The sequence below is a fragment of the Geotrypetes seraphini genome, chromosome 1, assembly GCF_902459505.1.
Source record: "Geotrypetes seraphini chromosome 1, aGeoSer1.1, whole genome shotgun sequence".
Lineage (NCBI taxonomy): Eukaryota > Metazoa > Chordata > Amphibia > Gymnophiona > Dermophiidae > Geotrypetes > Geotrypetes seraphini.
In genome coordinates, this window is record NC_047084.1 from 352,124,514 (window position 1) to 352,145,536 (window position 21,023).

General features: G+C 40.9%; 1 protein-coding gene across 12 annotated transcripts in view; it reads right to left on the reverse strand.

Annotated features, from left to right (window-relative positions):
* SEPTIN11 (septin 11) overlaps positions 1–21,023 on the reverse strand; it is a 211,221-nt gene that overhangs the window by 136,991 nt on the left and 53,207 nt on the right. For all 12 annotated transcript variants that reach the window (XR_004536452.1, XR_004536451.1, XR_004536449.1 and 9 more), the window contains exon 2: positions 1,464–1,584. Coding sequence is in view for 8 of the 12 variants with exons in the window: in XM_033914310.1 (XP_033770201.1) it covers positions 1,464–1,584 (121 nt within the window). In the remaining 4 variants the exon portion in view is untranslated. The remainder of the gene's footprint in view (positions 1–1,463; positions 1,585–21,023) is intronic.

Consider the following 21,023-nt stretch of genomic DNA (forward strand, 5'->3'; position numbering starts at 1 on the left):
GATTATAGATTCATCTTTTTTTTTTCCCCCTTTCTGTGTTACCTACCAAATGTGTTCCCCGCTAAATGTTTTCTTTCTCTCTTTAAAGATTGTAGTTCATCCCTTTCACCTTCCGTACCATTTATGTATTAGAATGGATAGAATTTAATTGTAATTATGTTAAAGAGGTTGTTCTACCCCCCCATTTTTAAAATGTAATACGCTTTGAAGCTTTTGATATTGCATACATAACAAAAATTAATAAACTTGATAATAATAATAATATAACAGTTTATATACCGCAGGACCGTGAAGTTCTAAGCGGTTAACAATAATTAAAAGTTGTTACAGAATGAATGGATTTAACAATGTTCTGCTGGTTAACATTGATTGAAAGATGCTACAAATTGAGTGGATTTAACAAAGTTAAAAACTAGTGATCAGTTATTGTGGGATGAGGTTAATTGCCTAAGTACTTTAGAAACAGATATGTTTTTAGGCGTTTCCTAAATTCCCCATAAGTAGTAGACATAAGCAATTGTTCTAGATCTTTACCCCATAATGCCTCCTTCTCATATCTGGACATCTTGAATTGTATAGCACCCTCCTTCACCACCTCTCTGTCCTCACAATCTCTCTATATTCATTGCTCAGCTATCTACCAACTCTTCATTCATCATCCTTCTCCTTGTCCCTGCTCCCCCAACATAACCTATGTAAGTTTGCCTCTTCTTATTCCTCATCTTAGGTAGACTTCCCCCCCCCCCCCCCCAGAAGCCACATTCCCAATTTCCTTCTCCTTTTTGGGTCCCCTGCTATCAGCAACTATGGAAAGCATTACCAACTAATATTAACCAGAAATCTAATTTTAAATGTTTCAAAAAAGACCTAAAGACCTATCTATTTTATGAATTTGTTACTAATAATTCCTAAACATTGTAACACTAGTTTTTAATTTGCATCACCATAATTACTTATGTAAACCGCTGTGAACTTCATGGAGGTATTGGCGGTATACAAATAGAAATTGTGTTGTACTGTATCTCCGTTTCCTGTGGTGTGTGGGGCAAGAGCCACCGTTTTAGTAGTCTTTCTGGCACATACCATGAGATTGGACTCTAATGGCAAAAAAAGTTTCTCAGAGAATAGGAAAAGATGCTGAGTTTAAAAAAAAAAAAGCTGTTATAATTTGGTTGGTAAAAGCACAAGTGCTTTGATACACCTCGCCCAGCCTCATTTAATTATGATTTTATAAAACAACCTACAATATTGACAATATAATGTCCTTGGTTTAAAGGGGATAAAAAACAGAAATGCTTTCAGTTTGGATGCCGTCAAACCTCTGAAATAAGATATACTTTATTGTAAGATATACTTTATTGTAAGATATACCTTATGGCTAAGGTAGGGAGATCTTTCTCCTTTCCTGGTTTCTCTTTCTCTCAATTAACTGGAAATCATTCATAAGATGCTGCTTCACTTACCAACGCAAAGAATGTTGAAGCAGAAACCTTGGGATGTGGATTTGCTGACCAGCTGCTCTGGAAGACTGTCAAAGCCAACATGACCAGAGAGGCCCAAATTTCGAAGCTCTTCATTCTGCGGCTGAGGGGAAAAATTTTCATTCTGTTAAATCAGCCTTGAGAATTTGAAAGTAGAGAATGACACGGGGAAAAACTTTGTCCCCGTACTGTTCCCGCGAGCTCAGTTCCTATCCCCGCAAACCATCTGATCCCATCCACACAAGCCTCGAATAGTTTTATACTGAACTTATTTTATGAAAATATAAAAAGAAACAATATTCTGTACAATTGTCATTTTATAAATCAAAGTTCTGGCTGCTTAACTAGAGAAAGAGATGTTCAGCTGGCAGGGCTTTGTTTATAAATATTTAGCAACACAACTAATTTACTACTTTATCCTAAAGCAAAAAAAAACAAAATAGAATTTTTTTTCTACCTTTATTGTCTGGTTTCTGCTTTCCTCATCTTCTCATTCATTTCCTTCCATCCACTGTCTGCCTTCTCTGACTCTTCCATATGCTCTGTTACTCTGCGCCTCTCCTTCCATCTCTCCTTCCACCAGCCCCCACAATTGGTCTGGCATCCATCTTCTTTCCTCTGCTCCCCTATAGTCTGGAAGTCTCTGTCATCCCCATTTCCCTTCAGCGTCTGTTCCTCCCCACCCCCACCTTCTCTCCCTCTCTCCCTTCCGCAGTTCCCTTCAGCGTCTTCTCCCCACTCCACCTTCACCCAGTCCCTTCGGTGTCTGCTCCTCTCCACCCCACCTTTCCTCCCTTTCTCACTCCATGTCCCTTACCTTCGTGGCGGGTGATTTCTAAATTTCCTTCCTAAGAGCAGCTGGACAGTTGAAGTTGCGTGTGGCTACAGGAAAGGTTGTCTCTGATGCAACTTCCGGTTGCATCAGAGATGACCTTTACAGCAGCTACATGCGACTTCAATGCTCAGGCTGCTGGTAGGAAGGAAATTTAGAAATCGCCCGCCACGAAGGTAAGGGACAGGGAGGGAGAAAGGGAGATGCTCGGATGGGGTGGTGGCGATCAGTAAGGAGGTAGCGCAATCTGTGACCGCGTGTGTTCCCTCCCTTAACTGCAGAGACAAGGTCATTCACAGCTCCACAGGGTGATGAATGGCCTTGTCCCCGTAGCCACGGTGAACACTGTTTTTCACCCACTGTTTTGGTGGTTTACCGCGGGTAACAGCTACCATGTCATTCTCTATTTGAAAGGTTCTGCTACTAGGACAGACCGAAGGTCAATCAAGCCCAGTATCCTGTTTCTAACCCAGTTCACAAGTACTTGGTAAGATCCCAAGTAATAAAACAGATTTCATGCTGCTCATTTTAGAAATAAGGAGTGGATTTCCCCAAGTGCATCTTAATAATGGCTTATGGACTTTTTGTTTTAGGAAATTATCCAAACTTTTTTTTTTTAAACCAGCTAAGCTGTTTTTTTCACCATATTCTCTGGCAGCAAATTCCAGAGTTTAATTACATGTTGAGTGAAGAAATATTTTCTCTGTTTAGTTTTAAATCTACTACTTAGTAGCTTCATATCAGCCCACTAGTCCTAGTATTTTTGGAAAGCGTAAACAAGCAATTTACATCTACCCTTTCCACTCAACTTATTTTATAAACCAGTATCATATCTCCCCGAGCTGTCTCTTCTCCAAGCTAAAGAGCCCTAGCCGCTTTAGCCTTTCCTCATAGGGAAGTTGTCCCATTTCTTTTATCATTTTTGTCACTCTTCTCTGTACCTTTTCTAATTCTGCTATATCTTTTTTTAGGAGTGGCAACCAGAATTGCACACAGTGTGCAACATTTGTATGGCTTGAAAATCCAAGCTATGAACACTTATTTACAGCATTATAATGAAAAAAGTTTGGGAGAACAATGAACTGCGTCAAAATGTACTAAACTCAGGGTGCAGAACTGATCTAGGAGGAATGAGATTCAAGTTTCCAGAGTTACTAAAACATGTTCTTTAATCTTGTTCTTAGGACAGAGGTATGCATGATAATATTTATAAGTATTCACTGTTGATGTACTGGAAAACAGATGTTTACCTTAAAGAAGGACTGATATGTGCACTCCTCCTGCACTAGGCTAAGAAATAGTAAATTTTGTACTTATGGAAGATCAGAGCTCTATATATTAATGCCTTTGGGAGCAACTGGTTTTTAATTAATGTAGGACTTCGATGAGAAACCTAGGGGGCAAGGGGGCCCCTTCTGGTGATTAAGGCAGGTCATGACCTGTTGGGCCGCCGCGGGGGCGGACTGCTGGGCGGGATGGACCTCTGGTCTGACCCGGCAGAGGCACTGCTTATGTTCTTATGTATTGGGGGCGGCTTCTGTTCTGTACTTGTGTCCTGTTTTTAGAGCTTACAATGTAAATGGCTACATATAACATTGGGAGATAAAGTTCATGCAACAGCATGATGATAAGAAGCAGGAGTCGATCCCTGGTTTCTTTCATAGAAGCATGCAATGATTTGTAGTGTAACACAATGTTGTTCTCCAGTCAAAAGATTTGAACAACGTTGTTTTACATTACAAATCATTGCATGCTTCTATGAAAGAAACCAGGGATCGAATTGCATGAATTTTATCTCCCAATGTTTCATGTAGCCATTTACACTGTAAGCTCTAAGGTACAGGAAATCACTGTGTCTGTATGTAACTGGTTGCAAAAAAGTGTCCTTCTTTAGGGATCTGTTTAACTGTCAAATCTTAATCCTAACTTTTCCTGTAAATTGTAAAAACTGGAATAAAATAAAACTGGCTTCAGTGTTGTGTATTTTATATATGCAGAGGACAGTACAAGGAAAATAAAGCCTGGTTAATATGATGTTTGTAAAAAGATGGCTTCAGTGCTTTAAGTGATCATCTTCACCCCCCCCCTACAAAAATTTTAAATTGGGCCAATGTGGCCTGGAAGTAACAGAAAACAGCCCAGAAGCTTAGAATGAGACTTTTATATGGTGAGACATTAAGAATTCTGGCTCTTCAATGAGTATTTCCAGCACAATGTCCAATAGACTCAGCTCTACACTTTACAGCACCAGTTCACTGCTCTGAATTTTAAGGAGCCTTTTGCTTTGTATTTCGTTAGCGACCTACTTAAATGGTCTTAGTTTTTCCCCCCTCCCCTTATCACCCACTTCTCTCTTGCAGCTTTAGCCAAGTTCCAGTGAAGCTCAAATTCGTGTTTCATTTCACCTGTTTTTGACAATGACTGAACTATTAAAGAATTTTTTTTAGTCAAGTCTTGCTTTTAAAAGCTTTTTATTTAACTTTGAAAACCACAGCAGCGTGACAATCCAGGAGGATCAAACTATAACACAAAAGCAATATAGTCTAACCCTCACTGTCAGAATCCTGCCTAGCTAGAGGCAACATATATGTTAGTTACAAAACAGCTAAACCCAGCAGTGCAAGGTTAATGATTACAAGCAGACACAGCACTGCAGATCCAAATAGACATATTTGGATATGTCTATTTGGATCTGTTACATGTTACATCTCCATGCCCTCTGGAACCAGCCTCAAGCTTTCCCTGCCTAGCATGTAAACAAGCCCCTCCCCTCCGCCAGTGTGGAACCCACATGGCATCATCGATATCCATCTTGGTTTTCAACAAGCCAGTTAACATCAATGGTAGCAAACAAATTTCTGCCACATGAGCATTCCAATTTTCTAGCTTAAGCACCAGTTTCCAAAAAGGCAACCACATTTCTAGCCATACATTTGAGGTTGTTGACCAACCTGCAAGAGAGCTAGAAAGATGATGGGGCACAAGACAAAGACCAAGGAATTCAACCTGAGATCTAAGTATCAAGGCAGTCTCACATTCAACTCAGAGCCAAAATTGCCTCACAATTGGGCTTGACTACCTCATATGAATACGAGTGCCTGCTGGCCATGTCCACACCAGCTTATGTGACTCAAGCTGCTAAATTTGAACTAGAAAAGTAGGATAGTGATAGGTGCTGTGCAAGAGTCTCTAATAAGGAATACTCCTACAAATATAAATATAATTTCTGCATTGAAATCCAGATCTGGTCCCAACCTGGTTCAAGCCCAAATCAAATCTAGAAATCAGTCCTTCAATAAACAGAGCCTGATTCTCTAAATTAGAGAGAGCCCCACAGAGAAGTGGTAATTCAGTGAAACTGAGCAGGGTATAGTAACGGGTTCTCAAGTATACCAGTCTCAAGTAAAGATATCCTCTAGCCTTTAACATCTGTGAGGAGAGTACCATATTGAAGATGTGGAAAATAGGCAGAAAGTCAAACTCCCTCTTCAAGAAGTCAGTGCTCTTGATCCTGGAGTTCTGCACCATTTGGTCCAAGAAGCGAAGGCCAACCTGGCAGCCAACTATCATTCGACATCTGGGGATTAATCCCTGGAGCCAATCTGGATTATCATGGAAGGTTAGGCAATAACCCCACTTCTTTGCCCAGAAAGTTACAGAAGATCTCCAAACCTCAAGAATGTGTTAATATAGTTTATATTTAGTTAATTTTTCTACAAAATTAAATGTTTTCCTTAGGTGCTATAGAAAACAAAAAATTGCTGGACAAACTGTTCCTCAAGTTTTATGTTCACCATTTACTAAAGCTCCTTCAATTCATAGGATTTCCTGCTATAGCTACAGGATGCTGCTGACTAATTTGCATAAAGCAGTCTTTAGACATGAATTTGCTATACTTGCCTTTCTGGGGATACAACAAAAACAGCTTACATTTATTATATGCAGGTATATTCTGTGTTTCTATCAATAGGATTACAGATGGGAAACTGATGGAGGAACATCACACACACACACACTTAAAATGACCCCCAACAGAGGGACAGTTTTCCCCAACACATTTTATAAGAACCTTTGGGCTATACTTGCCTCTATTGAATAGTGGTTTAGAAAAAGGCAAGAGTTTTAAAATCATTTACACAAGCAAATATAACCATCTTCAATAAATAGGGAAAGGATGCTTAAAGCAGCTCATATTACTATCCACTCTTGCTGCTTAACGCAGATGCAAAGCTTCTTACCAAAATTTTGGCTATCAGAATTAATGGTATAACAACACAGCTAATTCAAAGGGTCAAATTAGCATTATTAGCGACAGGAAAGATTCCGATAAAATTAGAAAACAGAGGGTTGGAGTAAAAGGCCATTACTCAGACTGGCAATGGGTCACGAGCGGAGTTCCACAGGGGTCGGTGCTGGGACCACTCCTGTTCAATATATTTATTAACGACCTGGAGGCAGGAACAAAATGTGAGGTCATTAAATTTGCGGATGACACCAAACTCTGCAGCAAAGTTAGAACCGCGGAAGACTGCGAAGACCTGCAAAGGGATCTAACGAGGCTGGAAGAGTGGGCAAAAAAGTGGCAAATGAGCTTTAACATTGAGAAATGCAAGGTCATGCATGTAGGGAAAAAGAACCCGATGTTCAGCTACAAAATGGGGGGATCATTGCTAGGGGTAAGCAACCTTGAAAGAGACCTGGGGGTGATGGTGGACACAACATTGAAAGCATCAGCACAGTGTGCGACAGCCTTAAAGAAAGCGAACAGAATGTTGGGTATCATTAAAAAGGGTATCACGACCAGGACGAAGGAAGTCATCATGCCGCTGTAGCGTGCAATGGTGCGCCCACATCTGGAGTACTGTGTCCAGTACTGGTCGCCGTACCTCAAGAAGGACATGGCAGTGCTTGAGGGAGTCCAGAGAAGAGCAACTAAACTGATAAAAGGTATGGAAAACTTTTCATACGCTGAAAAAGCGGAGACTTAGAGGAGACATGATAGAAACCTTCAAAATCCTGAAGGACATAGAGAAGGTAGACAGGGACAGATTCTTCAGACTGTGGGGAACCACAAGTACAAGGGAGCACTCGGAGAAATTGAAAGGGGACAGAATTAGAACAAACGCTAGGAAGTTCTTTTTTACCCAGAGGGTGGTGGACACATGGAATGCGCTTCCGGATGTTGTTATAGGCCAGAGTATGCTACAGGGGTTCAAGGAAGGTTTAGATAGGTTCCTAAAGGATAAGGGGATTGAGGGGTACAGATAGATTTAGAGGTAGGTTATAGGAATAGTCAGGGACCACTTCACAGGTCATAGGCCTGATGGGCCGCCGCGGGAATGGACCGCTGGGCGCGATGGACCTCTGGTCTGACCCAGCGGAGGCAACTTCTTATGTTCTTATTGCAATAGTTACATCAATGAAATACAACTGACCCTGTAGTGCTAGCACTAAAGGGCAAATTCCATAAGAAGCGCCCAAAAGTTAGGCGCGATTCAAAATTGGGTGCTGTTTAGTGAATCACACTGAGCAGCACCTATTATGGAGGCGCCCATTAAATAGGCCAGCTCAAGGCACAACTAAAAGTTAGGCACCCATGCAAGCACTTAAGCATGCTTAAGAGCAGTAATTCTGTAAGAAGGCGCCAACACCTAGCCACGCCCAACATGCATAGCGCTGATTTTTTTTTAAGGCCTCTTAAATTTTTAGAGGCGCCTTGTTACAGAATCATGCTTTCTTGATAGACATCTATGTTTCAATCGGTACTGATTAAAAAGCTTAATTGAGCTTGTTATTCAATTTAGATAGGCGCCTATCTAGTTGGGCACCTCCAAATAGATGCCTAACTTTAGGAGCTGGTTACAGAATTTGGGCCTAAGTGCCAAGAAATCAGGGTGGTTTTGTTTTTAGGCCTAGATTATTTAACTGTTTTAATACTGGTCAAGTATAATCAGATCACAAAATCTAAGCGCTCACCTTTTTGAGGCTGTTTCTAACTCTTAGCCCCTTATTCACTGGTTTAATCATTCCTATTTATCTCGTTAGTCCTTGCTGAACAGAGGTTATATAGCCTTGACTGTCTGTATATATCTGGTTGTGCTATAGAAATCAGTAATAGTAGTATTGAAATTATTTGATAGAGTGGAGTGGAAATACCTTCACCCTTTTCAAGCTGCCAAGTTATCCAAGCCATTTATGACTTCCATAGCATAAGCCTGAAAATAAATGGCAGGCTGACATGATCAAGTTAGGAAAAGGTATGAGACAGGGATAACCATTATTCACTCTCTTGCTTGCAATATTGTTAGAACCTTTTGTACAATTTGATAATTTGGCCAAAGAGTAGTGGTAGAGGGCAACATCACAAGTTAATAATTTATGCAGATCTGTGCTTCTTTAAGACAACCTCTCACCTTCATGTTGGTCTTTAAAATGTGTGAGGAACACAACCAGATATCAGGATAGAAGTTCAGTATGAGTAAGACCAGGACTTTTTTTTGTCAATGGTACACAACCAATATGGAGTACCAGCAACTTTTTCCCTGCCTTCTAAAAATGTCCTATCCACCCTATTACATTTCTCATTTGATACTAACTGAATTTGTTTCAGGAATTTGCCTTTTTTTTTTGTATTTGAGTATTGTGGCATCAACATTAATGTCCTACAATTATCTGATCATTCATGGTAGCACATCTGGGAAAGTTATAAATAAAAATAAAGTAAAAAAAAAAAAAAATTAACACAAAAGGCTGCTGGCATCAACATTTAAAAAGGAGATAGAACAGCTGTTAAACTACAAACTGGGGGAAGGTCGATAGTCGCTCAAGAGAACATGGTATCTTTAAAAGATGTAATCATAAACGGGAAGACAGAGCATCCTGATACCTAGATTGCAATACAAAAACTTCCAAGTTGATTTTTCAGCATTTTCAGTGAGTTGGTGCCAACGTTTTGGAATGACTAGTTGCTATTGTTGAAACACGGTTACATCACTATGATCTTGAGACAAAGCAACAGTCCATGCAATGGCAACACTCAGGTTCTCCAAGGCTAAGGAAATTCAAGACCCAAAAGTCAGCAGGAAAGGTCATGACCACAGTGTTTTGGGATCAGGAAGGTGTTGTAATGTATCTTCCAAGGGGCCAAATAGTTAATGCATTATACTACAGTAATTTGCTGTGCCGATTAAAGGAGGCATTGAAAAAAAAAGGAGAGGGTAACTGTGGAAAGGAGTTCTCTTTTTACAAGACAATGCACCTGCTCACAAGGCTGGCAAATAGATGGATATTTTGATGTAGTTGGGTTTCAGTGCATAGATCAGGCCACAATGGGATCTTAAATTTGACAGAGGGGCTGGGCAACCGTGGGGGGGGGGGAGGAGGAGGTGATCAGGGGGCAGGGCAACGGGGGGGGGGGGGTGACGACCCACAGTGTATGATACTGTCATTTCTGCAAGCCTTTTCCTCTCGCTCCACACGCCTCACTTTACCTCTATCTCTGTAGTTCCTAAAATTCTTTTAATGTTAAACCTTCCCAAATTTTTAGTTATATTCCAATCGTATTATATTTAAAACACATTGGCATAATTTCCCATCATCAACCGACTTATTTCATTAATTACTTCATGCAGTTTCAAAACTTCCCTGCCACATATACATAATGCTCATAAGTATCCAATCACTCACCGATATAGACTCCTCACCTCATTTGATTCAGCAGCATGGAAGAGAAAGGAAAAAGCCCATCTCATCCTCTGACTGAAGCACAGATTCGCGGATTTTTTCAGGGTTTGGATTTTGCTACTTTAAAACCGCTCTCTTTCCATCTTCTTCTTGGGGGCCAAAGCTCCCCTCCAAGCAGCACTCGCATCTCTGTTCCAAGGGGGCTTGCAAGGGGCCAAAAGGCCGCAATCTTTTCCCACCTGGATGTAGTTGTTCTTGCAGTAGTCAGCTACCCTCTCTAGGTTCACGAAGCTGTCAAGGAAGGCCCGCCACTGCCTGGGATCTCTTCCTCCAGCAGCATCTTCACATCCTTAAACCGCTACTGTGGCACGAGGGTGAGAGAAGGCGCAAGTGCCGAGCAAAGGGAAGGAGGAGGGGGCAGGACCGGGATAGCACGCAGGGACATGACATGAATTAGGAACTTCACTTCCCAAAGCTCAAATTCATCTTCGTCTAATGAGATCCAGAAGGAGCCGAAATGCCTCTCTCCCTCCCCCACCCCAATCAGTGCTTACAGGGCGGACCTTTTTCTTACTCTTCCCGCCCCAGGGACCATTCTGACCAATCAGCAGTAGAGCTGAGAAGAAAAGATAGGTGCTCCACAGGAAAAGCCCCGCCTAGCCATGTGTCGAACCCACCCCGCTGGACGAGCTGTGGAGAACGGCCGGACGTTCGGCGGGCAGTATTAAAAACCTAAACGGGCCGGATATGGCCCGCAGGCTATAGTTTGCCCATGTCTGGCATAGACCATCTACCCTACTCACCAGATCTTGCACCATCTGACTATTTTCTGTTTCCAAACCTTAAAAAAAGTTTGAAAAGGCAACAATTTTTGAGCAATTCGGAGGTGACTGCAGCAGCGCAGTATTTCAGTGACCAGAAATCAGAGTATTTTTTGGAAGGGTCACAGAAACTTCAGACATGATATGCCAAGTGCGCTAAACTTAGGGATGAATATGTGGAATAACTTGTAAATTTCATGGCTCCACATCATTCCCTTCTTGGTTGGGCTGAGAAAATTTCAGAACCACTCGTAATGGGCAATTTCAATTACCTTGATACTGATTGCGTAAATATAACAAGGCATGCTAGGGAGATAAAATTCCTCAATGAAATCAAAGACTGCTGGGAAGAGAATTAGTTGGACCGCTAGAAAGAAAACCAAGGGGTAAAAGGAGTTCTCAGGGAAGACAAGGCCATATTGGAAAAATTAAATGAATTCTTTGCTTTGGTCTTCACTGAAGATGATGTAGGGGAGTGAAGAACAAATGGCTTGGGATCCAAGATGGCCAAAGGTTCGTTGGGCTGAGTTGAACGCTGTGGGAGCTTGTCTGAACAAGTGCTGAGAACTCCTCTGGGGAGTTTTTTTCTTTATTTCATTATGCCAAAGAGAAGAGGTCGCGGGGACCAAACAACTTTGGTGGGAAACCGAGTCCAGGAGAGGGACAACCGAGAAGTCCTCTCAGCTGGTGAGACTATTCAAGTTGCTAAAGCTACCTGTATCATTGAAAAACCTAGAGAGGTAACTCTTGATTCCATTTGGGATCTCGTGGCTGATCTGGCTACTTCCATAAAAGCAGTTGGCTTTGCTGGAAAGTAAATTGCAAAATCAAGAAACTGATAAAAATTTGAGGGCTGAAATGGAGGATTCAAAGAACTCGATAGTGAATATTCAACAAGAATTAAAAGTTTCAAAACAACTTAGTGAAACACTAGTAAAAGATAATAAAAATTTACGTAAAAAACTGGAATCCTTGGAAAACTTTTCGCGTACTAATAATTTGCGATTGATTAATTTCCCTAGGATGGCAGTTGTGCCCCTTAGGGATATGTTAAAACGCTATATGATAAGAGATTTTGGAAATCTCTGAAGATATGATTCCACCATTTACCCATGTTTACTATTTGCCATCAAAAATTAAGGAACAGCAATCGCAATTCCAAGATGATAATCAACCACTCAATGAATGTATCAGCATATGATGGAACTTTCTGACCAAGAGGCCCCTGAGGCGGCCACATTACTTATTACAGTAGCCCTTGCACCAGATAAAAACTGGTTGCTTCGGCTTTTCTTTAAGAATAAACAGAAAGATTTTCTTGGTCATAAAATATTGATGTTTCCAGACCTGGCACAGGATACAGAGGAGACGTGAATTTCTTATGTTAAAGCCAGGGGTCATCTCTCTTGGAGGGACTTTTTTTCTTCGTCACCCATGCAAATGCATAATACATTATCATATGAAAAAATATGTTTTCTTTGAACCTCTTCAGCTGCCAGCCTTCAAGGCTGGAACTCGAATGGATTAAGGGGAAGTTTGAGTGCTAATTTCAATATTAAGGGACATCCTTTCTCAGTCGAGCGATCTTATTTTCTTTATGATGTTTAGTATTACTTTGTTTACACTCACAATGTAATCTTGGATCAATTTGAGGACTTGAGTTGAAGTTAAGCTAAGTTTATATTTTCCTTATATCATTTTGCATTTGAAACAACAGTGCGACAGGTGTTTTAGGCGCGCTAGTTGTGTTTAGTTGTTTGTTTTTTCTTCAACTTTCTGTACAAGTGGATACTTGAATTAAATTTGAAAATTATAAAGAAAAAGAAAAAGAAATGGCTTGGGGAAATCCACTGCTTATTCCTAGGATAAGCGGCATAAAATCTGTTTTACTACTTGGGATCTAGCTAGGTACTTGGGAGCCGGTTTGGCCACAGTTGGAAACAGTATACCGTACTGGGCTTGATGGACCTTCAGTCTGTCCCAGTATGGCAATTCTTATAATGACACTATGTGGGTAACACAAGCACCAAAAACATACACTAGTTACATGCATACATGTTTAATATACTAGCACCAAAGTGCTAGGACTACATGCATTCCTCTGATAGCTTGTAGTTTTGCAGGATAATCTTACCTGTAAGGACAAAGGGTCCTACACAATTACCTGTCACAACCAATAACTAAGATTCACACCCATAGAACATCTTTACATAGATACAATTCACTACAATTCTCTTCTTCTTTCTTCTTTCCCTTTTTTATTCTGGGTAGCTTATAGGAAGAAAAAGTTGTACAAATAGAAATGAACACTAATCATATAGCATACAAAGTTTTCTCAGGACAAGCCTTACAAATAATAAGCTCACAATATCACACAAAGGAGACAGACAGACAAAGACAAATATGGGATTTGTACTCCCGTTCCAGAAATATTTTTGAGATAGAGAACAAAAATTCTCCTGGAAAGGCATTGCCCACAGAAACATGTGTCAGAGAGTGCAAGGACCCCCCCCCCCCCTTTGCTGGGACTAGGAGTTCAGTTTTTATAGGTTTCTGAGTAAAATGCACAGAATAGGAAAATGCATATTCATTAGCTCAGCTACCTTTCACGTAGCTAAGGTCAAACTATAAACCTTTGTTTCTTCTATCTCTTTCATATGCTGAGCCAAATTCTGGATTGTGCCATTTCTCATGTTACTAACAAAACTTTTAATATGGGTGTAATGATTCATGGGCCGGAGTAGGCAGTGGATAACTATGCATATAATAATAATAATAACTTTATTCTTTTATACCGCCATAACCAAAAGTTCTAGGCGGTTTTACACTAAAAAGAGCTGGACAATCAGCAAAATACAATAATACAGTAAAAAATATAAATATTTGTAAAATAGAATTTCAATAATAAAACTCATTAAGTAATAAACTTATCAAACAAAGTGGTCTTAAGTCTTAAGCCTGAAGTCATTATGCCATTATATAGATCCATGGTGAGGCCCCACCTGGAATACTATGTGCAATTCTGGAGGCCGCATTACCGTAAGGATGTGCTGAGAATGGAGTCGGTCCAGAAAATGGCCACCAGGATGGTCTCGGGACTCAAGGATCTCCCGTACGAGAAACGGCTGAATAAGTTGCAGCTGTACTCACTCGAGGAACGCAGAGAGGGGTGACATGATCGAGACATTCAAGTATCTCACGGGCTGCATCGAGGTGGAAGAAGATATCTTCTTTTTCAAGGGTCCCGCAGCAACAAGGGGGAATCCGTGGAAAATCAGGGGCGAGAAACTGCACGGGGACACCAGGAAATTATTTTTCACTGAAAGGGTGGTTGATCGCTGGAATAGTCTTCCACTTCAGGTGATTGAAGCCAGCAGCGTGCCTGATTTTAAGGCCAAATGGGATAGACACGTGGGATCTATTCACAGAGAAAGGTAGGGGAGGGTCATTGGGGTGGGCAGTCTAGATGGGCCGTGGCCCTTATCTGCCATCTATTTCTATGTTTCTAATTAATTTCCAAAAACAGCAATAGGATAACATAAGCTTGCTGAATACATTTACCTAACCAAGACTGTTGCCTACCAGCTTGAAATGCTAGGGTCCTATCTAAGAAGGTCTTATATCTACACCCATTAATTTTTGGATAAGCAAATATATCTTAGGACACAGATGGCTCATTTGCATTTCTCATGATCCATCATGTTTATCAGTAAACCCCCCCCCCAAAAAAAAACACCCTCCCCACACACAGAACAAGGGCCATACAGGAGAGAAACTAGGTAGAGGGCCATACAGGAAGAAGATAGGTAGAGGGGGCCCCTATGTAGGATTACCATATTTTTCTCTGGGAAACCCCAGACGCATGACCCTACCCAGTTCCACTTCGAGCCCTGCCCCCACAAAGCATCCTCTCTTCTGGATGAGCTCCAGTTGTGTCTGGAGGGTCTGGAGCATGCACGGATGTATGAAACATCATCCGTGTATGTTCAGAGGCCATCCAGATGCGGCTGGAGCTCATCGGGGTTTTCCAAAACCCAGACAAATACTGGGTTTGGAAAGTCCATCCAGGAGCTCAGACAATCCTCTAAAAGGAGGACATAGAAACATAGAAATAGACGGCAGATAAGGGCCACGGCCCATCTAGTCTGCCTACCCCAATGACCCTCCCCTACCTTTCTCTGTGAATAGATCCCACGTGTCTATCCCATTTGGCCTTAAAATCAGGCACGCTGCTGGCCTCAATAACCTGAAGTGGAAGACTATTCCAGCGATCAACCACCCTTTCAATGAAAAAGAATTTCCTGGTGTCCCCGTGCAGTTTCCCACCCCTGATTTTCCATGGATGCCCCCTTGTTGCCGCGGATGTCTGGTAACCCTACCCCTAGGTAGTTATTTATTGTTGCAATATAAGGAATATAAGATTGTTAAAGTTACATAAGAAAAAGGAGTTTTCAGAAAAGAAAAAAACCTGTCCGTTTATAGTACCATTCTTCAGGCCTAATCTTATGACCTCTTGCTTTCAAAGCTCAATCCTGAGGCCTAGAACTCAAACCCCTGTACCTCCAATTAGCTTCCTATTGGGGTTCTCTGTGTTCAAGAGGGTGGGTGCTCACAGTAAGGAAAAGAACAAATATATTTTATTAATAATAATAATAATAACAACAGTTTATATACCACAGGACCGTGAAGTTCTATGTGGTTTACAATGATAAAGAATAGTACAAATTGAGTAGACAAATTAAGAAGTCAACCACTGTGAAAGTCACTTCACTGGGTAGGGAATGGCCAGTTACCAGAGATATTCAGTGGCACTACCCAATTAAGTGCTGCTGAATATCAGTGGCTGGCCTGCTCAGTGGGGATTAACTGGCTAAGAGCCTGAATATAAACCTTTTAGATACCATGAATCATGGGATATTAATATGTCTAGAATGCTACAGAATGGTTGTCCAGGTCTTAGGATGTGATTCTTTCTCTAATCACTGAATATTTTGGGATGTTCTGCCTAAAGAACACCAGGGGTTAATAACTCTCACAAGCTCTTAGATTGTTGGACAATTTAGAAATCGGAGCTGGGAACAGGAAGGGCAAATTCTAAACGTATGCACAGGACTGAGTTCAGTTTGGAGCTTATTCCCCAGGAGAACTAAACAATTGGCTGTGGCAAAATGGATGTGAACAAAATGAAAACACCTCAAAAAAACAGATCTTTTGACTTTAGAAAGCTATTTGATGGTTTAATACCTTAGAGAAACTTTAGAGCTGCAACTTTGGGAGCCACAAAGGGACACAGTTCTAATTATGGAAGCATTATATTAAATCTGTTGCAAAGTTATGCTTCTTCCCCAAATTACCTCATGTCTTTTAGAAAGAAAAAAAAAATAAATTCATGCATCATTCTAAATAGAAAACACTTGAAAATAAAGAGCTTTCAGGTTCTCTCAAATTTTTCCTCTTTTGGCCCCAAGAAGAAAACCAGAAAAAATGATTCAGAATTTTTTCTGAACATTTACAAGGCTAATATTTGTACCCATGGGAAAGATTAGAAGTAGTAAATTTATGCTCTGAAGCACATTCGCTCTCAGTATCCCTGGTGAAAGGACATTAAACTGACTGGGAGCAAAGGGCATTTTCCTACTTGGCTCCTTGCCCATGGCACTTTTATGAGCTCCCTGGAGAAAGGAAGCAGGCTGTACAGTTTTCAGGAAGCTGGCAAGAGCTTTTTGTTCAATACAGCTGTTTTCAGGAAACTGGCAAGAGCTTTTTGTTCAGCACAGCTTTTTAGAGGCTGTTATTGCAGAAGCAAGCCTAGTAATGCAAGTCTTAAAGCTGGTGTTAAAGTTTTCAAATTGTGGGGCAATTTAACTTAAAAAAAAAAAAGAGGATAAAGAGAAAATATTTTGCATTTAGGGCTTTACCAAATGTTTGTATTTGATTTGACTAGTCTTGAATACATAATTCATATTTGATTTAAATTCAAATATGAATAAGCCGGAGCTCTACTGTGCTAATCCTGCTGAAATAACCACTTGATTTCTAATTTCACATTGCTTCTTTTATTATTTGTTAAAGCTTAATACCCATTATTTGTATTTGGCTGAATAGTGAAATATGGTATTCGGTCTAGTTCAGGGATCTCAAAGTCCCTCCTTGAGGGCCGCAATCCAGTCGGGTTTTCAAGATTTCCCCAATGAATATGCATCGAAAGCAGTGCATGCACATAGATCTTATGCTTATTCATTGGGGAAATCCTGAAAACCCGACTGGATTGCGGCCCTCAAGGAGGGACTTTGAGACCCCTGCTCTAGTTGCATTGGGCTGACATTTGTCACAGGTACATGTGTTTCAGGTGATCTAGAAAGACTACCTCTTATAACTCTTTACTGTTACAATTTTCATTCATATTGCACCTTTTGTTGCTTGTTGAAATCATTTTAAGGCTTTATTTTGGCTTTTTTTTCCATGTACAGCTAATCTTAACAGTCTCAGATTCTCCCAAGATATCTTTAATGAACTGAGGTGCATGAATGAGGCGCGTGGTTCTCATTTAAAAACAAATACAAATATTTGTGGGATTTCAGCGTTACCATTAATTGGAAGGCAGCAAGCTGACTTTTTCCCAATTACATCTTTATCTGGAAAATAAAACAGTATTTGGAATGATCTAATTTTTGTACAGCAGATATATTGAGTATAGACTATTGCAATTTGATTTGTCTGGTTTAAACAGAAGTTTCAGAGTATTGCAGCTTGTCCAGAATTCAGCAACATGGTAGGTGACTGAGTGTACTGTAGTTAAGATCATATTACACTTGGGGCTCCTTTTACTAAGGTGCGCTAGGGCTTTAATGCTCAAAATAGCACGTGCTAGACCTTAACACCAGCATTGAGCTGGCGTTAGTTCTAGAAGCATAGTGCGCAGTAATTTCCTGCGTGTGCTAAAAACGCTAGCGCACCTTAGTAAAAAGAGCCCTTGATCTCTGAAACTTGCATTGGCTTCCAATTTCCTGGCAAGTGAAGTTGAAAGACCCTCTTCGTAGATTGGCAAAGTATTTAAAATAGTTGGTTACTCCTTATGTTTCAAGCAGAGTATTGTATTAAAAAGATCATCTTATAAGAAGCAAGGTTGGTTGTACTACGAGTAAGTTAAGGGCATTTTCTGCAGCAGGTCCAATGCTTTGGAATAGCTTGCATGTAGAATTATGGTTGGAGAATCCTTAAGAAACTTAAAGCTCTTATTTGCTGGGGTTGAGGATGCTGGAAAAGGTTTCAGGAAAGCTTGGGGTTGTTAATGTTTTTGTTGTACGAGGCGAGCATCAGCATTGGATCCGTTCATTCCATTTTGACTGAGGATTTGGGCTTCAGAAGAATTTCAGCAAAGTTCGTGCCAAAGCTGCTAACGAACCTGCCCATTCTTCACATTTGATTCAGAGTTTCCTGGCCAAACACAACACACCTTTGATTCCTCAGGATCCCTACTCTCCCGACATGGCTCAGTGTGACTTCTGGCTTTTCCCCAAGCTGAAGATGCCCCTGAAAGGGACCAGATTTCAGTCAAGAGAAGACATCATTCAGAATGCAACGAAAAAGTTGCACGCAATCTCAAAAGAGGCGTTCCAGCGTTGTTTCCAACAGTGGCAGAAGAAATGTGTTGGAGAAATGTGCGGCAGCCCAAGGGAACTACTTTGAAGGAGATTAGTATAAGATTGTTGTATCTGAATACAAGTATTTTTTATAAATAAAAGGTCTGATACTTTTTGAACAGCCCTCGTATAAAAATTTTGTGTTATGTTATTATGGAGCTCATTTTCAAAAGAGAAAAATGCCTAAAGAAGGTTTAAATCGGTATTAATTGCCATAATGTCCAACGTGCCGATTTTTCAAAATTAATATTTTTTAGACGTCTTTGCAGGGCATTCATCTTTCAGTACACCTAAATGTTAAGGGGGGCGTATAAGAAGTGCGATTTGGGTGGGCTTAGATACTTGGGACATCTTGCAGGGATAATCAAACCTTTTCTAAGACGGCCAGGGTGCCATTTAGATGTTCAGAGACAAACCTATTTTAAAAGCGAATAAGTGCCAAAAAGGTACTCAAAGTGACCAAATGACTACTGGGAGAGGATGAAAGTATGGCCCTCCCATACTCCCCCAGTGGTCATTGACCTTCTCCCACCCCCAAAGATGTAAATGAAACAGTACATTCCTGTCTCTAGAACAGTAGCACCTGGTATGGGAAAGCCTAGTAAAGCTGCATACAGGTGTCTTACGTAGCCTGGTGGGTGGACTAGTGAGTCATAGAAAGGAGGACCTAGACCCATAAGTAACTAACCATTTATGGTGCAAAGTGAGAGCCCTCCACAATCCATCTAAAACCTACTGTACTGCCATATAGGTGCCACCTGCAGCCATAAGGGCTATAGGGGTGGTAGACAGGTGGGTCTAGCAGGTTTTGGGGAAGTTTTGTAGGGCTCACCATATACTAAAAAAGGGGTTCTGGAGAAATATGTACTTGGCACCCCTTTATGTGAAGATTCACAATAGTACCCCCTAAGGTTGCATCACTGTCCTGTTGGGATGTCTGCAAGGCCGAGTCCATTAAGATGCAGGTCCCTCCCCACATCCAATGGGCTTGATTTGACCATTTTGAACATGGACATTTTTTGTATTTGAAAATGGCCAAAAACATCCAAATAGGTTCATTTTCAAAATACAAATTTAGAAATTGAACGGTTTTCGAAAATAGATGTTTCCCCACCCTGAATTTTGGTCTTGTGGGAAACATCCAAAGTCACGACTTAGACGCACCATTGAAAATGTTCCCTCCACATGTGTTACTTGTACCTCAGAGAGGGAAAGATTTTTCTTGAATCCGCAGGTATAAAGTTTTAGTAAGGAGAGATCGTTGCACAAAAGACTTTGCTTTTACAATACGGACTCCTCAAATAGCATAACTGTTGTTCATATAAGTTGGCATTTGGCCAAATGTACGTGTAGCAGTATAAGCAGGAGCAGGCCTGGTGTCTTGAAAAATACAGCCACACCAAGATTGTATAGAATAGATGATATATAAAATCAATTTATTTGCAAAGAAAGATCAGGAGAAACTAAACACAGAAACTAGTTCTAGATAGAGCAGGGGTGTCCAAACTCAATCACATAAGGGACCGAAATCTGAAAAAAAGGTTTAAGTCGTGGGCCAAAATTTTTTTAAAAAGATAGTTAGGGGTCCTTTTATTAAGGTACACTAACCGATTTAATGCGCACTAAATGTGCATCTTAGTAGAAATATATGGTTACAAACTCTCCAACCCCACTCCGGCTCTGTGATGCAAACAAAATAAATAAAAGACAAAGCTGTGCTGTTTCCTGAAACACCAGTATCAGAATTGTTAACTGAGCTCTAGCTGCACATTCCCTCTGGTGCGGTCCCGTACGTCAGAGGAGGGGTGGGACTGCAACAGAGGAACGTGCAGCTGAGGCTACGGCGGCAGGATCTGCAGGTCGCGTGAACCTACAGATGATGTGTGTGAATCAACAAAATGATGCGCCAGCTTTAGGGGACATTGGACATTGTCTGGCGGGCCAGAGAGGGGGTGTGTGTCTGTGTCTGTCTGTGTGTCTCTGTCTGTGTGAGAGAGAGATCTCCGGTGGCCTACCCTAGTAAGATCACCTTGTGCACTAGTTTGACTCTCAAAAAGTAGCATAAATAGCTTGTCTCTAGTCTAGAGCCCAAGTTAAATTTACCGTTGGGCCAAGGTTGGGAACCTTAGTTCAACTATACAATTTCAGCAGGGTTCCAAGATAAACTTGCCATAGTCCTTTTTAAGGGGACACGTCTTCCTTTTGGACCTTTCAGATATATCCTCCAGGTTTTTCATTTTAGGAAAATATTCTCCTTTTCTTTTATGTGCCTATGACCAACACACCTATCCCCCTGAGAGAAACAATATCTGGCCTATTAGTCAGTCTAGACACATAGGGGTGCTAAAGAGAAAGGCATTGCTGATCTTTCTGTTTCCCTGCTGGTTGAATCTGTCAAAGGAATTTTGTTCACGCAGCACCACTTTTTAACGATATGTCATGCACAGAGTTTCACACATATTCTGAGAAGCCAGTCAAAGTTGAGGGATATCTGCTCTTCTAATAAGTACACTTATGCTCAGACTCAAATCAAACTCGGATTCAGAAGTTTTTGAAAAATAGA